The 18,788-nt window shown below is 47.8% G+C and overlaps 1 protein-coding gene across 2 annotated transcripts in view; it reads left to right on the top strand.

The window, feature by feature from the left end:
* Positions 1–6,090: 6,090 nt before the first annotated feature.
* Ccdc149 (coiled-coil domain containing 149) overlaps positions 6,091–18,788 on the top strand; it is an 87,678-nt gene continuing 74,980 nt past the window's right edge. Inside the window, exon 1 of one of the 2 annotated variants that reach the window (XM_050150204.1) lies at positions 6,091–6,519. In XM_050150204.1, the coding sequence (XP_050006161.1) occupies positions 6,472–6,519 (48 nt within the window). In that variant the 5' untranslated portion in view covers positions 6,091–6,471. The remainder of the gene's footprint in view (positions 6,520–18,788) is intronic. The other variant, XM_050150203.1, reaches the window with a different exon arrangement.

Here is an 18,788-nt window from a genome sequence, read left to right as displayed (position 1 = left end):
GGGGGTGAGGTGGGGGGGTGGAGCTGGAGGGATGACTCGGGAGAGTGACTCTCAACCTTCCTAACCCTTCAACATAGCTCCTCATGTCATGTTGACCCCCAACCATAACATTATTTTCCTCGTTGCATCATAACTGTAATTTTGCTGTTGAGCGGTATTTCAGCTCCTAAGACCATCAGAAATATGTCTTCCAATGGTCACCACATACACTGGTTGACAAACACTGGCTTAGAGGTTAAGAGTTCAGGACCAGGGTTTGGTTCCCAGCACCCACATAATAGCTTACTGACTCCAGTTCCAGGGGATGCAGCATCCCCCCCCCTTTGGCCTCCACAGGGACAAGGCATCACACAATGCACTTACATACGTGTAGGCAAACACTCAGACACATAAAATAAAAACAAATATATATTTTAAACAATAAGGAATGAAGGGAAAAATGATACCCTTTGACCTGACCTGCTGCTGCATCTTGGAGTATTATTATTATTATTATTATTATTATTATTATTTTGGCAGACCTGGGGATGACACCTGAGGCTCATCTCTGTTGGGTAAGCATTCTGAGATACTTCCCTGCCATTGATGTGTTGATTCTACTATTTCGATTGAATTGCAAACTACAAAGCAAGGTCTGGCCCAGAGAGGCAATTCCTAGACCGTGAAAGCTTGCTGGCAATGTTCGGCCACAGCCAGGCCAGAGAGACTGCTATTGACTTGGGAGAGGCACATTAACAGACAAGTGTCCTGACCTGCTATGAGGAGTGGGGGACAGAAATCTCCCGTCTGCGGTTATAAAGGACAGCCTAATGGCCAGTAAACCTTTTACCAGCTCCAGACAATTCTATGGAATACCACCTTTCACCCTCTCTGTCAAATGATTCTCCCACTGCGCAGAAGGAAAAATATGCCTGTCATTTCAGTGGCTAATTCTCTGCACACAGTAGGTTCTTGAGAATGGCAATTCTCTTCCTCCCGGCCCCCTTCCTATTCACACAAGCCTGTCCAGCACCACTGGGTAAAAATCGCTCCCCCACCCTCAGTCAGAACCGAGACAGGAGGCCAATGGAGGTGATCCTATTTTGGACAGTCATCAGCTTTTAAACTTTTTTCCCCTAAGTTTTCCAGAGCGACAGGGTCAGTCCTGTTGCTGGCCTGCAGGAAAGGCCAATGGCCCCCAAGCCATACGGTTCTATTTTCAGCTCCCCGAGTACAGAGAGCAGTCACCTCCCCTCGCTGAGGGCCAAGCAGCCAACCCGCCAGCAGCTTGGAGCTTGCAGCTTCTCTGCATTTCTATTTCCATAAATTTACATCAAATTTGTGCTGAATCATGGCCCCCAGCCCCCGCAGAATAGATGAAACACATTATCAATAAGTACAACATATTTGAGTGATCTGAGCGCCAAGTGACTTTGTTTGACTTTTCCGTTTAACTCCTTCTGTGGCTGGGGCCATCTCCATTTCCCACAGGGCTTGGGGTTGAATTTTTCCTGACGCCCGAGGTTTTTGACTCTCCTCCTGAGGTTCTCTTTACTTTCTGGTCTCTCATCAGACGCGTGGGCCCCGCCCTTTCCTGGGTCCCTCGCCCCCCTCCAGCTCTTTTCCCAGTTCTTCCCTTTTCGTCCTGGCATCTCAGCCCCCTTCTCTCAACCTCCCCCTTCCACCACCTCCTCCTCTCCCCGCCACTGCCTCCCGCAACGCCCAAGCCAATCAGCCCAGGCGTGCGACTGCTCCGGGTGACAATTGCGTCCCGGAGCCTGCCAGGCGGTCATCAGCCTCACTCAGTGGCTCGGAGCACCTCTGTGCGGTTCAGCGGGAAGTGGAACTTCCTTCCACCCCCTGTGGCCGGGCTGATTGGCAGCCAGCCGGGCTGGAGGCGGATCGTGAGCGTGCATGATTGCTGCTGGGCAGGGAGGGTTTAGAGGAGGTGGCAGGGACACCCCAGGAACTCCACCGGCTAACACACACAGCATGCTGAGAATGAGGAAGCGGCCTGAATCCCTCATCTACCCCTCTGCTGCCTGGCCCTTTGCAGGGAAATGATGAATGAGATCTCTCACGGAGCGTCCCTAAGCAGTGGAAGCGACAGAGCCTTGTTTTTCCACAGAACTGAGGCCAGTGGCCCAGGGGACCTCAGGTCTCAAGGCCCTTCAGGAAGCCCTTGCGAGGAACATAAAGACCGATTAGGTCTCTGTCTCCAGCTAAACTCATGAGCAGCCAGCCCAGGGAGGCTCGTGGTAGGGCGGGCCAAAAGGAGCCTTTCTTTACGAACAAGAGGTATCCGCAGTCTTTAAGTTATGTAGAGCCAATTAAACACGTGGTCGCGTGCATCCCCCTCCCTTCATAACCCGCAACCATTAAGAATCATTTTCCCCCACAAGTTGGATTTCTTAATTCAGGCAGGAGAAAGGCAGTGACAAGGGGAAGAGCTAGCCCTGACTAGTGCCTCGAAGGCTTGGAAGGGGAGGGCCCCAAAATCTCTCTCCTGATGATCAAATCTCCTTTCATTTAATGAGAACTCTGACATTTTTGCATGGGTGGCCAGAATTCAAACCAACAACACTGTGGAAGTATCAAAAACTTTGGGTATTTTTCCCATGTGTCTGAAGCTTTTGGGATTGGGTGGGGGTGGTGGTGGGGAGAACCAGCCAAGACGATCTTCTCAGCAGATAACTCATTCTGACAGTCAACTCGAATTGTCTTTCATTCCCAATTTCCCTGGGATCTTTTTGTTTGTTTGGTTTTGTTTTTGTTAGTATGTACTGGTTTAATTCCTGAGATTGAACTATTCTGGAGTTTCCGCATCTAAACCCTTCTCAGACTCTGACAAGTGAGAAACGTCCTTCCAAGGCATCTAAGCACTCCTGCTACCTTAGGTGTATAAAAATAAATCCATAATATTGGTCTTGGGGCTACGAATACTTATGAAGAAATTGGGTCTAGAGAGATATCCTTAAGAAAGCAAAGGGGATGCAAAGACAGAAGCTAAAGCCAGTGTTTTCGCATTTCGTGCCAGGGTGGCAAGTTGAACAGAAGGTCACCTGTTTTAAACTGGCAGCATGCACCAGCACTGGGTAGGGCATTTAGTGGATTGCTTTTGTCCGAGGTGAGGACACTTGTCGGTAGTTTTATTTTTATCTATTTTTTTTTTCTTTGAAAACAGTTAACCACAATATAATTAGCTTTGTTTGCAGCAGTCAGGGCTGCTGTTGATGAGGTGTCTAGAGGCCTTCTGGTATAGGTGCCTAAAAGCTTAAACTGGATTTAATTATTATTATTACTCAATGTCAGGCTGCATACACGAGAAGAGATGAAAGGAATGGCTCGCAGCCCCACCGCCTTGCTCTGTGATTCCATCACATCTTCCCTTCCCGGAGGAGCCGGTGGGAGCAGGCACAGGACATCTCCAGGAGACCTCCAGCAGCTCACGATGGTGTTTTTCAACTTGGTGGAAGCTTTCTCAGCCTGCTGGGGAGGGGGTGGGGTAGAGGCCTGGCACATTTTGATTTCCTCCCCAGTTTTTCCTTTTTGATCGCTGTCTGTTATTGCAGGGAAAGAAAGCAAATCACAGGGCGTCGCCTTAAAGGTCCATGGTCTCCAAATGTAGGCATCTTGGCTCTTAGCAGTTCATTGATCACCCATCCTGCCGCCTACAGTATCAGGCACGGCTCCGTGCAGGCAGGGGCTGAGCTGAAAGACTCAGCGAAACCAGGTATCCAGAAGGGGCTTTCCCACCTGAAGGCCAGCAGGGAGCAAGGCAGATGGCCCAGATCTGTGCGCTCTCCCTACGTTCTATTTCATCGACAGGTCAGAACGGAAGCAGATGGTTTGCCAGAGGGCAATATATTGGCAGACAGTACCTTGCTTTTCAGGTAAGAGGCAGGCTGTTTGGAGTAAGTGCTTGGCACCGAGTTAATTAACCCTAGTGGCTCTGTTGAGGGATGACCTCTTTCCACCTTCTAGGATTGCAAAGAGAATGAGCCTAGGTGGCATAGAACAGAGAGAAGATTAGAAGATTTAGTTCATTTCCTCTCCTTCCCCCTCTTTTCTTTTGTCCTGTTCTCTAGAGCCTTAGCTTGCAAACCACCAGGATCATGTTCTCTAGAGCCTTAGCTTGCAAACCCAGATCATGGGCTCCTGTGCTCTTCAGCCTTCTCAGGACAAGTTCAGGCACAAAACCAAGGAGCTCACAGGTAGGCAGGCTTCTTCTCATAGCCCCTTCCCGGTCAGTATATCGTAGAAGCTTTCGTGGCTGAGAACTCAATAGGCTGGGATATCAGGCACAGCTACTCCGGTAAGGGCTGATAGGGAGAAAACTGGGCCGTCCGGGCTTTCTTCATCAATAGCACCATCGTTCCCCGTACCAGTTATCTGCTGCACTACAGCAGACCAGCCCCAAACACACGGGTGTAAGCCCTGCTTGTTTACCGCAAGAGTCTGTGGGTCATCAGCCTGGGCAAGGCTCAGCTGGGCAGTCCCACTGCCATTTTAGCTGGGCTCACCTGTGCACCCGTGTAAGATGGGGACCTCACACAGGCGCGGGTTGGTTGGTGGCTGGATGGTCCAGGGAGTCACGTGACAGCCACCATGTCATTCTGGACTTGTTTTCATGGAGGTACTCACAGGTTCCCAGGAGTACTATACAAAACGAAGGCCCAACCCAAAGGTGCTTAGTGACTTGAATATTATAATACATTGACAAACGTGGCTTGGGACAAGCCTGACCGATGACTGAGCCCAGAATGAGAGATAACGGAAGAGACAGAAAGGCCACCATCTTGGAAACAATCAACTATGTCAGGGGAAAAAGCCAAGAGCCGAGCTCAGGTTCTCCCATTCTCAGGCAGGACAGTTCATCTTTAGGTTTACCATACACGGGGGCCAAAGGCCACTTACTGCTCCAGATTTGAGAACTCAGTTCTCTTCCTGATAAAGGGGGTAACAGCACTGGAGTGAGCCACTAGCGACAGGAACGGAACACGTAAATAAACACACATTGACTATGAGTTGTCAGATGGATTGATGACTTCTCAGGCCTCCTACTCATTTGTACAAGCTGTGTTTCCCCAGTAAGGAAAGATTTCTGTTGGCAAATACGAGGGGGTCGCACAGCATCCCCCCCAGGTTCCCTTCTGTCTGCAGCTTCCTTCTAGTCTTCCTGCTAATGAAAGTTTAATGGAATTATCTTTATAAAAATGTTCTTATTTATTTTTTTTTGAGAATTTTATACAATATATTAAGATTATATCTTTCCTCTTCCCCAAGTCCCTCAGACCCCTTCTATCCACGCTCCCCCCAAACTTCATGTTCTTTCTCTTAAAAAAAAAAAACAAAAACAAAAAACAAGCAAAAGCATTTTTTTAAAAAAATCATGGAGTTCTGTTTGCCTTGGTCAACTGCTCCTGAACATGGGGCCTGCCCTGGAGTGTGGATGAAAAGTCACTCTGTTTAAGAAAACCGCTTTTCCCTTTCCCCAGCAGCTATCAGTTGCAAACAGCTTCCTGGTGGGGGCGGCGGGACGACGACGACGACAACGACAACGACGACAATGACTCTGTGGCCACTTTTCTTCCCAGTGCTCGCTCATCTGTCTTAAGCTTGTGTGGGTTTTGGGAGTTCATACCTACATCAGCCCTGCTGCGCTTGCAAAATGCTGTTTACTTGAAGTCGTCCACCCTCTCTGACTCTTAAATAAATCTTCCTGCCTCCTCTTCAACATAGAACCCTGAACTGCACAATCTTGAACACCTCTCTCAACTCTTGCCAAGTCTCACCGTTGAACTTTCTGGCCCTATTCAAAACTTAAAGTTTTGTTTTCCAATTTTGCTTTGCGTCCTAAATATGACACCTGATACCTTTTTAATTTTTTTTTAAAAAAGAGTAAATATTGTCGCTTTAAAAAAGTTATCTGTGTACAGTATGGAGGGGCTCATTTATGTGTTCAACAAAAACGTGTAGAGCGCCTACTGCGTGCAGAAATTGTTCCAAACCTTCCCCGGAAAAGAAAGGCCCTTTCTTGAAGGAGCTTCGATTCCAATGGTGGAGGCCTGACCTGGCTGCATATGGCTGGATGGAGGAGTTTGGCTTCTCAGGGTTGGGGTGACACCCAATTGTTCCCCAGCCTCCTTCCCTTTACGGCAGGCCTGGGAATGATGGGGTCTGGGATTGTGTAAGGGTTCACAGGCCGGCCCCCTTCCCTAGGAGACCGGGCTGGTGACCTGGGGTCCCCTAGGCGCCGCAGCGGACGCTGGCCCCGGACTGTATCAGGGCAGTGGTTGGGGCCCGGCTCCTCCTCCCCTTCCTCCGCGGAGGCTGACGTGGAGGCAGCCGCGCGGGCGGCGGCGGCGGCGCGGAGGCTCGGTGGTGCCCAGCCCTCTCCCCGCTGCGCTGGCTGGGGTGGCGGCGGCAGCAGGAGCCGGAGAAGGAGAAGGGAGGCGTCTGTGTAGCCGGCCCGCGCACGCAGGAGGAGACATGGACGGCGATCGGACCGAGAGCGACTGGCAGGGGCTGGTGAGCGAGGTGAGGCCGGGGCTCCGGGCCGGCCTCCGGAGCGGCTGCAGCGGCTCTGTAACCCCCGAGAAGCCGGGTACCAGGTGGCCCCGCAGGACCTGCAGGTGCGCGGTCCATCCCGCACTTTCGGGCCTGCGGGGGCGCCGCGGTCTCCCGCGCCATCTGGTGCCAGGCTCTGGGGAGGGGCCTTTAACCCACCAGGGTTTGGCCTAGGATTGGAGAGAATAAGCAGCCCTGGGATCCGGGAGGTGAAAGACAAGCCCCACCTGCCAGCCTAGTCACCACTGTTTTGGAGGCAAGTGATTGGATGATTCTCGGTGCTGGAAAAGTGACGCCTGGGGGACAATCCGGGCCCTTGGGTAACAACTGGGCCAGGTGGTATGACTTGGAACAGTGGTTTGGGTGGATGAGTTTGGCGTCCTTGCAACTGCTGGTTCATGCGTTCACGACTCCATTCTCCTCAGCTCCTGTTTCCTGCGCCCACCTGTGTGTGAAGTGGTTCATTCATTTCTCAAAGGAATAAGACAGGTGCAGAAGTGATTTGACCTGTGGAAATAGACAACACCACATCCTCCCCAGCGAGCGAGCCAGAAACATTGCCAGGAGTGAGCTTTCACACTCTTGGTCCGTCTCCTCTTTAATCCACCCAGAGTTTGGCGTCGTCCCCCTCCCGCCAGGCTGCTGGCTTCTCTAGGGATAGTAATGTAATGTCTCTATATGCCGAGCAAGCCACCACTCACCACCACCACCTGTGTGGATGGGTCCTCCAGTTATCTAACCACTTAATGCCCACTTAATGCCCAGTGTATGTAGAGCTCCACCGTCTAGGGTCTCAGCCCTAGTTTTAATTGGTTTAACCTTGGTCTATACTGAAACCTCCCGTAGGATATGTTATATCTCAGTCCATCTCTGTCTCCTCCATCCGTTAGGCTTTATGTCAAGGGATAGACCCACTGGGAATCTTGTCTCTGGGCCCATCGAGAATCACCCATAGAGTAAAGGAGGCTGGAAGGGGTTCCCCATGGAAATCCAGTGCTGAGCTCTGACTCAGAAGGCACAATATTCCCTGTTCCCTGTTCTAGTAGATGTTTGCTGAGAGTTCTTTTTAGAGGTCAAGCATTGTAGCCAGCCATGGGATGCACACCCGTGATCCTAGCACTTGGTAGAAGTAGAGGCAGCAGGATCAGGAGTTCAAGGCCATCCTCTGCTACATAGTGAGTTCAACACTCTACACAAGATTCTATCTCCCCCCTCCTCAATAAATAAACAACAAACAAGAAGTTAGATGCACTATTCTGTGCTTAAAATTCAGTGCCCTCACATTCAGAAGACTCCTCAGAATCTCCTTCCTGCCTTCAAAGAGCACATGACGTTTATTGGTGTAGTTTGGGAAGAAAATCACTCAATAAACAAAGGAAGTAATCAAGTGCTAAATTGTGCCAGGTGTCCCTTGAGGGTGCCTCCCACTGGCAGGTGCTTTGACCACGTTGAATGGCCTTGGTTTCCTAGCTGGACTGTGTTTTTCAATTGGTGCTCCAATGCCTGCATTTTGAGCTCCATATGCAAAAGGTGGTTGATAAACACTTGTTGAATAAGCCCACAGATCATGAGCTAGGTATTTTAAAAGTTGCCCCATCCACCCCAAACGAGCTTCATCTTGTTAATATTATATAGGAATCACGTAATAGAGTTACAAAAAACAGTGAAAACTTTTCATGTTTTAAGTAAGTTCATAATTTTGTGGCTCCATTCATAGCTATCGTGGGCCATATGCTATAGCGTAGTGGGATTTGCTTTGCACAGATGTGTGTTACAGACCTAAAGTGTGAGCATGAGCAGAACTTGCCTTCTTCTACCTCAGGAGTAACAAATGTCTCTTGACTTTGCCCTTCATGTCGGTCATTGCACAGGAAGCCATATTTTCCTTAGCTATCTGAGCCTCATTCTACATCAACATATGTAGAAATCACTTCATAAGCAGTATGGAAATCAGGGCTGAGGCCAGCAAAGGAACATGCGCTAAGTCTTACAGCTTGTAACTAGAGGGAACGTGATTTGAACCCTGGTACGTCTTGCCCTCTGGGTCCTTGCTTGGCATTATGAAGCAGTGCTGTATATAATCTGTCTACATCTCTCATCAAATGGTATGTCTCCCAAGACGGGGGCCATATCTAGTCCATCTTTGAATCTGCGATAACTGTATCAGCTTTCTCAAAAGGCCTACAGATCAGAGCCCCTTTGGATGCCCATGAAAGTACAAATTTCTGGTCTCCAATCTACTTCAGTGGGTGGACGTGTACTGCCAGATCACCATAGATATATCTGAGTTTTAGCTCCCTGTAGCTGTTCTTATGTTTGGAATTTAGAATTAGGGTCTTTGGAGTCAGTCTTTCTTTGTATTGCCATCTCCCAAATAATGACAAGGAGATTTATTGTTAATTATAAATGCTTGGCCTAAGCCTAGGCTTATTCCCAAGTAGCTCTTGTAACTTAAATTAACCCATTTATATTAATCCACGTTCTGCCACATGGCTCATTACCTCTTCTCCATACTGTATATCTGACTCCTTCTGCGTCTTGCTGGCAAAATTCTGCATGCCTTAGATTCTTCCTGTGTTCCTCTGTCTCCCCAGAAGTCCTGCCTATTCTCTCCTGTCTAGCTATTGGCCATTCAGCTCTTTATTAAACCAATCAGAGGATGCCTTAGGCAGAAACACATCTTCACGAAAAGATTATCCCACAATAGGTCTTTGTAGATATTGTGAAGTTGAGATCCTTGCAATGAGATCATCCTACATTTAGGATGAGCACTTAATCCTATAATTAGTGTCTATATTTTAGAAAGGAGTGAGAGAGGGGCTCTCAAGACACAGAGACATGGGGGCATGGCTATAGGACGACAGACACAGAGAAAAAGCATATGACAACTGCCAGAGGATAGAGGGGGTGCAGCCACAAGCCAAGGAGTGCCCATTGCACACTGATTCTGGACATCTGGCTTCCCTGACTGGGAGAGTAGGTTTTTGCTTTTTTTTTTTTTAACATCTCATTTGGTGTCAGTTTGTTACGCTGGACACAGGAGACAAATCCACCTGCTGCTTCTAAGTGCTGAGAGATGTGTGTTGAGAGATAAGGCCCCAGGACTGCCTCTTTTGAAATCTCAGCTGCCCAGGAAACTATCTGTCCACTTAAATAAGTGCCAGCAGGGTTCCCTGTGCATGGAGTGGGCCTGGTACCTAGTCAAGTAGAATTCAAGGAAGTATGGCTGGTGGCATTACCAAGAGATTGAGGGATCAGGGCCAAATGAACTTTATAAGGGAACACCATCTCTTTCTGCAGCAGTCCTAATGTCTGTCCTACTGGGGTCCCTACACCATTTCCCTTTGTGCCTTTAGCCCTGGGCTGTTGTTTCTACCTAAGTCTCTATGGTGCTATAGACTTGAGAGCCAAATGCTGGAGTGAAAACCTGCTAGCTCAAAGAGGCAGGGAAAGCACCCAGCTGCTTCCTCCTTTGCTGCTGTCCCAGAAAGAGGGCTTTCTCCTATACTGTCTGAAACTTCTCCAACTGGATGTACCTCCCTTCTACTTCCTGTGTGTCTCTCTATCCATCCTCCTGATTTCCTCCCACTCTCTATGGTTCTTCTTATCAACTGGTTGCTTGCTCTGCTCTTGACCTATGCTTGATTTTATTTAATCCTGTTTGCCACATTCAATAGAAATCTTGTGAATTAAAGGTGTGTGCTAGGACTCAGCCACACCATACGTAGAAGCAGGTTCCTCCAGTAAAGACACAATCTCAGGGTTCACAGTGTGGTCAAATATTCCAAAACACAGGATTGTCTTCCAGTTGTTTTCTTCCACTGGTTTGGACATGGTTTTCATTTAAAATGTGAATACAGAGATCAGGCTGGTTTTTCCATTTTTAGTGTAACCATTGGTGGCAGCCTTCTCCCAATACCCGACTTCAACACTCTGTGTGTGAAAGAGGCATGACTGATGCTCAGAGCTGGATGTTCAGTGCTTAGGGAGGTGCAGATATTGCGTCTCTCATTGCCACACGTGGGGAGCTTTCCACTTTAGAGAAACCACAAACGCAGCCGCACACGCAGCCTGTGACTTGTATTCATTACTCTTCTGTATCTGTGACTAATTCCTTGACAAAGATAACTTAGCGGAGGAAGGTTTATTCTGGGCTCATACTTTCAGAGGGCTCAGTCCATCATGCTAGGGACGACATGGTCAAACAGAGCAGTGCACAGACTGGTGGTAAAGAAACAGAGAGCTAAGAGAACTCAGGCCCCTTTCTGGCTTTGTCCTTCACTCCCCCCTCTATCAGCCCAGCCCCCTGGTGTGGGATGGCTCTGTTCAGATTCAGGGTGGGTCTTCTTTCATCTATTACTCTTCCCTGGGAATGCCCAAACAGATCTGCCCAAAGCAGAGCTTCTGTCTACCTTCTCAGTGACTCTGAACACAGCCCAGCTGACAATAATGTCTCAGCCTAATCACCGCTTGAAATTTGGTTGGTTAATTTGGGTGTGTGCCATACAGTGGCTGTGAGGCAGACAAAAAGACAGGGAGCTCACTATCTCAGCTCCAAGCCACTAGAGTTCAGGCCTGTGGCTGAAGACCCAACTCTTAGTTTTAGTGTTGACAGACTCTGAAGATATTAAGATACTTAGGGACAAGCCTACTCCAGTTTTGGTGAACACAAAACTTGGATCTACAGAACTTCTAAGAAAAATAGATGTATCTGTTAAAATCCTAGATATCTATTCTCTAAATGTGGTGTTTTAAATAAGATAGCCATCAATGTGTCTTTCATGTTATAGGACTGCAGTTCAAGTGGGCCTTACTTGGCTCTGTGAATTAGTTTGGAACCCAGGCTCCTTCCATCTTGTTGCTCTACCATGATTTAAACCTTGGTCATCAGCTGGGTAGTTGAACAAAGATGCTGCTACCTTCATATCCAAGCCCACGGGAAGGGGAAAGAGGGAGAGGGCAGGGGGAGTTCAGACCAAGGGGCTTTTCTTTACCGAGGGATGTATGGAGAGCTTTTTGCATTACTTCTGGTCATGAACCATTGGTTTGAGCATTTTTACATGGCCACTACTAACTGAAAGAATAGAAAGAAAATATAATCTTTATCTAGATAGACCCAACTTGTATTTGGGAAGATTTGACTAAAAGGTAGCGAGTGTCTACAGACATGGAAAGAAAAATCATCAAAGAAAGAGGTAGACAAATTGAATTTTATCAAAATTAAAAATTATTTGCCTCTGAAAAACTTGCTTGATAAATGCAAAACAAGCCATAGGTAATGCAAAACAAGCCATAGGTTGGGAGTAGGTATGCACAGAATATATGCATATATATATCATATCTAGAATATAAAAGCAATTCTTATAACTAAATAAGAAAATAAGCAATCTAATTTCCCAAATGGGCAAAGTTAAGTACATGCTGCTCTGAAGATGAGATAGGGATGGCAAGTAAGCACCTGCACAGATGTTCAGCATCATCAGTCACCAGGGAAATGGAAATTGGAACCACAGGGAGAAACCACAACACTCCGATTAGAATGGAAAAACAGCAAACAACTAATGAAGAACTGACAGGGTGCAGAGCCACCAGAGTCTCCATTGCTGGAGGAGCAGACTGTGGTTGTCACTTCTGAAAAAGTGTGTGCTTGTGTGTGTCTGTATGTCTGTGTGTGTATGTCTGTGTGTTTCTTTGTGTGTGTCTGTGTGTGTCTATGTGTGTTTCTGTGTGTCTATATGTGTTTCTCTCTGTGTGTATGTTTGTGCATGTTTCTCTCTGTGTGTGTTCCTGTGTGTGTGTGTGTGTGTGTGTGTGTGTGTGTGTCTGTGTGCACAGGGGCCGGTGGAGGATACCCAGTGTTCTGCTCTATCATTATCTGCCACATTCCCATGAGACAGGGTCTCTTACTGACCCTAGAACTAGATTGGCAGCCAGCAAGCTGCAGAGATCTTATTGGCTCATCCCTACATTTGCTGGGGTTAGTGTTGGGGTTACAGCATGTGCCATGCCAACAGCTGCCTCTTTATTTGAGTATTGAGGATTTGAACTCAGGTCCTCATGCTTATGCAGCAAATGCTCTTATCAACTGAGCCTTTCCTTCAGCCTGTCATATGTCTTCTAAACACACCTTTACTAAGGTTTAGTTGACATGTGTAAAACACCACACTTCTTTAGGGTGTGCAGCTGATGGTTGGGACATTAATATATACCTTGTGATGTTTATTACTAAGACCAAAGAATAAAGAATTCTTTGAAAAGTTAGAAGTAGGGGAATAGAAAAGCCTTGTCGTTTGTTAGGGCCTTGAAGTGGTGTAAAAGAGGAACCTGGGGGAACTTTCTGGTTTGATGAACATATCCTGTGTTTTGTTTATGAGGATAACTATAAGTTTATTAAAGTGTATAGAACTTCAAACTTTGCAAAGGTGGTTTCACCTATGTAAATTACATGTAAATACTATAATAAATGTAGCCTTATTCTTTGTAATTCTTCAACCCAACAGGTTTGTATCTAAATTAGCATATTCTCTCTCCAGCCTTCACTCTCTCTCTCCTAACACTCATCAGGCTAGGCTCAGCATTCCTTCAAGACACTAAAGACCAAGTTCTCCTTCACACTCTGATTCCGTCCTACTCTTGAAGTAGGCTATACTCTCTTATCTTTGGGAGATCTTGTTGGAGGGAGCTACTGAGGAGCCATTTATGCCTGGACATCATGAGGGCAAGGCGTTTAAAATGGAAAAGACCATTACTTTATTACCTGGGTTTTGCTGGGCTTCTCCTTCACTGGGACAGAAAGACAGAATTTCTGGCCTCTTAAAAAAGAGAGAGAGACACACACAGGGAAAAATGGCAATGACTCTAGGAAATGGAGGTGAGATGGGAAGACAGGCCTGCCCTGTTATTATGTTGAAGCAGTCACTCCCATTAAATGATATTTTTATTGACTAAAAGAACTATGCACAATAGTACATGAGCTGGGCAGAGGAGCAGACATTGAGGAAATGGAATGCGAACAGGCTCTCTTCTCTTTAGAGGGCAAAGACTATCAGGAGCAGAGATAGGTATGAGCCTGAGCTGGTGTTTGTGCTGTTAGGAAGCAGTCCAAGGAGGAACTACTGGGTTGGGGGAATAGCACGCATTACAGTTAGATAGCCAGGGTAGATCAGGTGAAAAGTGGATTCAGAGGCCAGACAGCAGGGTGTGCTCTGATGTAGCCAGAACAGAGAGGCACTGAACACTTGTTCAGCTAAAGTCCACGTTGATGAAAGCACTCGGGGTCAGTTTGTTTCCATTGAACTCGCTTGTCACAGAGCTTCGATCACCTGCAGGGCACGGTGCCAGGCAGTGGGAATGGAATCGAGACAAGACAGGTGAGGGTGAGCTACCGCTGATCTGATCCTTTCTGTCAACATCAACACTCTCAGTTGCCTTGCGTGTTCTGGAGAAAGGTCTCTGAGAACCAGACTTCTGGTTTTGAGTAAGTGAGTTTATTAAGGGTAGAGGAAGTAAAAAAAAAAAAAAAAAAAGAACAAATAGCAATTAGCAGGTAGGAAGAAGACAGTAGATTGCAGATAGTAAAATATTAGTTTGGGAGTTTATGACGTTTAGCAGACTTGCCTGGAGTAGCACAATTGAAAGAACAAACAAAGGAGACACCATCAAATCTAAAGCGTACAGATATCCAGTAGAAAATCAATGGGGCGGTCTCACGGAGGCACAACCAGTTGGAGGTCTTCTCCTGAGTCCTGGGCCAAGCATAGTGTCCCCTCAGCTGGGACTCCAAGTGAAAGAACAAATAGCGGCAGGTGGGGATGACATCATTAAACATCTATCAGGGTAGGCTAGGGAAGCCGGGGCGGTCAGGTGATGGCGGGTCCTCTCCACCCTCCCCATGGCTGAGCAGCAGGCTGTTTTGTTCTATGGGATAAACAGCAGTAACCACAGTTGGAAGTAGTTTACTTCCTAGCTGTTCTCAGATGACAATTGACATAAATATGCTGGGTCTATAGTGTGTGTGTGTGTGTGTGTGTGTGTGTGTGTGTGTGTGTGTGTGTGCGTGTGTGCTCCCTTTCTAGACTCAGCTTCTCAGTGAATTTCAACAGCACCCAGCAACTGACCCATAGAATGGACATTACATCAATGGATCCCAATTATTCTGTCGTTGTCTATTTCTCTACTGGACCCAAAAGCATTGAACTTGCTGAGAATAAGTAACTCTAAGTTTTAAATTTGTAACCTTAGCACTTAGAACTGGACTTGTCCATTGTAGGGAAGCATGGTCCTAGGTAAAGACTGTAAGATAGGGTCAGTGTTTTGAAATAATGAAGAGATATAGAAATGCAGAATGGGTGGACATTGAACACATTGACGATGGGAAACATTTCTAAGGAAGACCCATGCAGGATCCATAGTGAGCTGGATGGGGTAGATGGGGGGGATGGCTTTTGATGGGTACCTTGAGCATCCCAGTGCTGGGAATGGCAGGAGGTGGAGGCTACGGAGCTTGGGAGCTTGGTAAGGAGCGGGTGCGTGTTCTATTTTGAACTCTGCACTGTTCAGCTTGCTGGGAGAGCTTGAACTCTTGTGAGGAGAGTGGAGCGCTCACTGGGAATGCTTCTGATGAGCAGCTATCTTTGTAGTGGCAGGCTAATTTCAGAGTAAGTTTATTAAAATTAGCATGTGGGGAGAGGGGATTGAGCACGCTGCTATTTTTAACTAATAGGATTCATGTTCTCTCCTATGCAGAGAAATTCACATATGTACTTCTAAATTTGAGAATTTATACTCTTTTTATGTTGAAAAAAAAAATCAACCGAGTTTCACATTGAATCAAATACCACTGGCTGAAGACGGGAAGAGGATTGTGGCTAGTCTCTCAATGAAAGTGACCAGAATAAATGATGTTTCTTACACACAGCCTCTTTTCCCATCAGTTACTCCAAACTGGGTCTGCTGCCTGACCTTTTTCTGGCGAGGCTTGAACAATTGTCTGTTTGCCCACATGGGGCACTGTTGATAGGCCAAAGAAAAGATTCCATTCTAGTTGGTGATACAACGAGCTTCCTGGGAGTCACTTATAGGAGCATGGGTGACCCAGAAGTAGCTGCTTCACCCTAAAGCCTGCCCCACAATGATGACAGTTCACAGAAACCCAGACCGTGGAGCTCTCTGTCCATCTTGCAGGCAGCTCCACTGAAGAGTGTCTTTTCCCCTGGCGATTGTTCACTGCTCATATAATACTTGAGTCTCCTGATTTTCCCAACTCTTGAGCCTTGCTGACTTTCTGAGCTTCCCCCAGCCTTGGGACTTCTCTTTGGCACCCTGTTTCCCTCCAGGAAGGAATGATTCAATTTGAAAGAAAGCGCTGCACAGTGCCAGCTTTGGCTACTTCGTAGCAAGAACTTGGCTTAGGGAAGGGTCTGCTCCTATCCTGGGGGCCGCAGACAAACGGTACCACAGGCTGGGACTAAACGATTCCCAGGGAACACAAACGCTATGGTTTCTGTAGGAAGTATTCCCCACCCAAGGCTCAAATATCAAAAGTTTAATTCCCCAGCAGGTGGTCATCATTTCAAGGAGGTTGGGTCATGAAGGCTGTGACCTCCTTGGAGAATGAATCTCTGGGTGGATTCATACTTCACTGGTGTTACTGAGAAGCGATGAGAATTGGAGGAGGAGGGCTCTCGTGGAGGAAGTAAGCCACCTGAGGGATGTATTGAAAGGATGTCTGGCCCCAGAGTCTTTCTTTTCCTCCTCTGCTGCCTGGCTGCTGTGAGGAGAGCGGCTGCACTCTTTGCTGCTCTTGCATGATGCTTCTGCTTTGACACAGGCCTGAAAGCATGGGCCCAGCCAACTGCTTTGACACAGGCCTGAAAGCATGGGCCCAGCCAACCTTGCCTCGAAATCAAGAACCCTTCTTCCTTTCTTTATGTTAGGCATTTTGTTGGAGGAAGTATGCCTCTGGAGGGTGGGCTTTGAGGTTTCAAAAGTCCAAGTCAAACCCAGAGTCTCTCTCTGCCTATTGACCAGGATGTAGCTACTGCTCCAGCACCTGCATGCTGCCATGTTCCCTGTTGTGATGATAATGGACTAAACCTCTGAAACTGTTAGCAAATCCCTATTAAATGCCTTCTTTTATAAGAGTTGTCATGGTCCTGGTGTCTCTTCACAGCAATAGAACACTGAGTAATATGACTCCCCAAATCATCATGGCCACTGAGCCTGAAGCTGACGCTTCTTACTCGGGTATCTTTCTTGAAATCCCTTTTCCATCAGTACTTGCCTGCAGCCTGACAGAGAACGGAACTTCTCTGTATATGTGAATGGGCTTTTGCAAGGTTAGTGAGCTCCTCAGAGATGGGACACAACTGCTTACGGAAAGCCGGGAGATGGTTTTAGAATGCTGAAGCTTTTGCTGTGGTGACTGCTTGGGAGCTCGTGCTGAGGCAAGACCCTGACAGGATTGATCCATTTTGAACCATTAGCTTCACATCCTCATTTATGGAAAACGAAACGTGGTTGCTCCTGCCCACCTACCTATGGTTTGATTAGTGACTGCCACACAGGTAGGGCTCAGCAATGTGAGGATGCACCCCTAGTTGTTCCTGGTAGGAAGGGATGGTGCAAAGGAATGGGGGTCCATCCACACAATGTCTCTGGGACAGGCTGGGTCACAGGTAAAGGTCACCCTTTGGTACACTACTGGGCATGCTCTGGTACAAAGTCTCTTCCCTGGCACAGCTGGCCCCTGGTGTCCACTGGTGACCAAACATGAAGTCATTATATGCATTGTGCTTTGGGGCAATTTAGCAGGGGAAAGAGGAAGGTTCTGGATGGAGGTGACTCCTGGGGCAGGAATGGTGGGCAGAATTTCAGCATGTGGGCTGTTTTTGTTGTTTTTCTGTTGCTGTTGACAGGAGGAACTTAATAAGGAAGGAAGGAAGGAAGGAAGGAAGGAAGGAAGGAAGGAAGGAAGGAAGGAAGGAAGGAAAAAAGGAAAGAAGGGCGGGCAGAAGGACAGATGGGTCTCTTTCGGCTCACAGCTCCGGTATCATATGGGTGTGTTGAAGCAGCAGGAGCTGGAAGCAGCTCTTCACAATGCACCTACAGTCGGGAAACAGAGATGGATCCTCCTCCTCAACTAGCTTCCCCTTCTTGTGCAGTCTAGGAACGGTGCCGTCCTCCTTTTGGGTGGGTCTCCATACTTAAATTAACAGTCTAGATCATCCCTCTAAGGCACTCTGGGAGGCTAACCTACACTAAATAATCCTTTGTGTGCGTCCTCTAGGCGACTCTAGATCCTGGCAGGTGTTAGCCATCATGTGGAGATGCAGAGGTGCTCCAGGCAGTGGGAACGGAGATGGGAAAAGTGCAGAGCTGGCAGAATGCAGGCTGTGCTGGCGAGACCACAGCTCATGCGGCTTCAGGTGGGGACACTCGGACTGCGAGTGCCCCAGCAGCAGCAGAGAAGCTAGAGGATGTCTGAAAGCTTGTTTTCGAGTCCCACTCCCGTGCAGAGCGCTTATCTCCTTCAGGCTGTAGGGAAGCCCTTCCCCAGGGCATCGGAGATGCCTCTGCAAACGGAGGTGATGTGTCAGCTGCAGCTGTCAACACGATGCCATTGCAAATTCATGCTGATGGGGCACAGATTGACGTGCCTGCTTGCTCTGCCATCTGTAAATCCACGACGAAGGCAATATTGGAGGTGCTTGGGTGGGGTGGGTGACTCCCTTTTTCTAGCCTGTTCCAATTTGCTTTATAATTGGTTCCAGCCTGATGCGATGCGGGGTCAGCCTGTAACCTTCTTTCCCTCCACAGCCTTTCTAAACCTTGCAGTGTGCTCGCTGGCTACTCTGTCCGTTCCAGGCAACTTCTTGTCTATGACCTCTTTTTGAGAACCTCTTATCTTCCAGCTTTGCACCCCCTTCATTGTCTCTGAGCATCATCTCCTCTCAAGTCCACATTGTTCTGCTCCTCTCCACTCCGGCCCCCATCTGATCTTGAGAACATTGGCCAACCACTCTAATTTCTGGCTTTGCTGAGTAAAGTCGAGTTTAGTGTTTAGGAGGAAGACATGACACTTGCTCACAGGGAACTAACAGTAACTTCCTTACAGGATTGTATTAGAAACATCATCAACCTTCCTGCACCCCCAGCCTTCCTGCACCCCCAGCCTTCCTGCACCCCCAGCCTTCCTGCACCCCCAGCCTTCCTGCACCCCCAGCCTTCCTGCTCCCCCA

Source organism: Alexandromys fortis, unplaced genomic scaffold (genome assembly GCF_014885135.2).
Source record: "Alexandromys fortis isolate MF-2015 unplaced genomic scaffold, M_Fortis_MF-2015_v1.1 scaffold_0, whole genome shotgun sequence".
Taxonomy (NCBI): Eukaryota; Metazoa; Chordata; class Mammalia; order Rodentia; family Cricetidae; genus Alexandromys; species Alexandromys fortis.
Note: the sequence above shows the minus strand (reverse complement) of the source record. Positions and strands in the feature narration are given on the sequence as shown.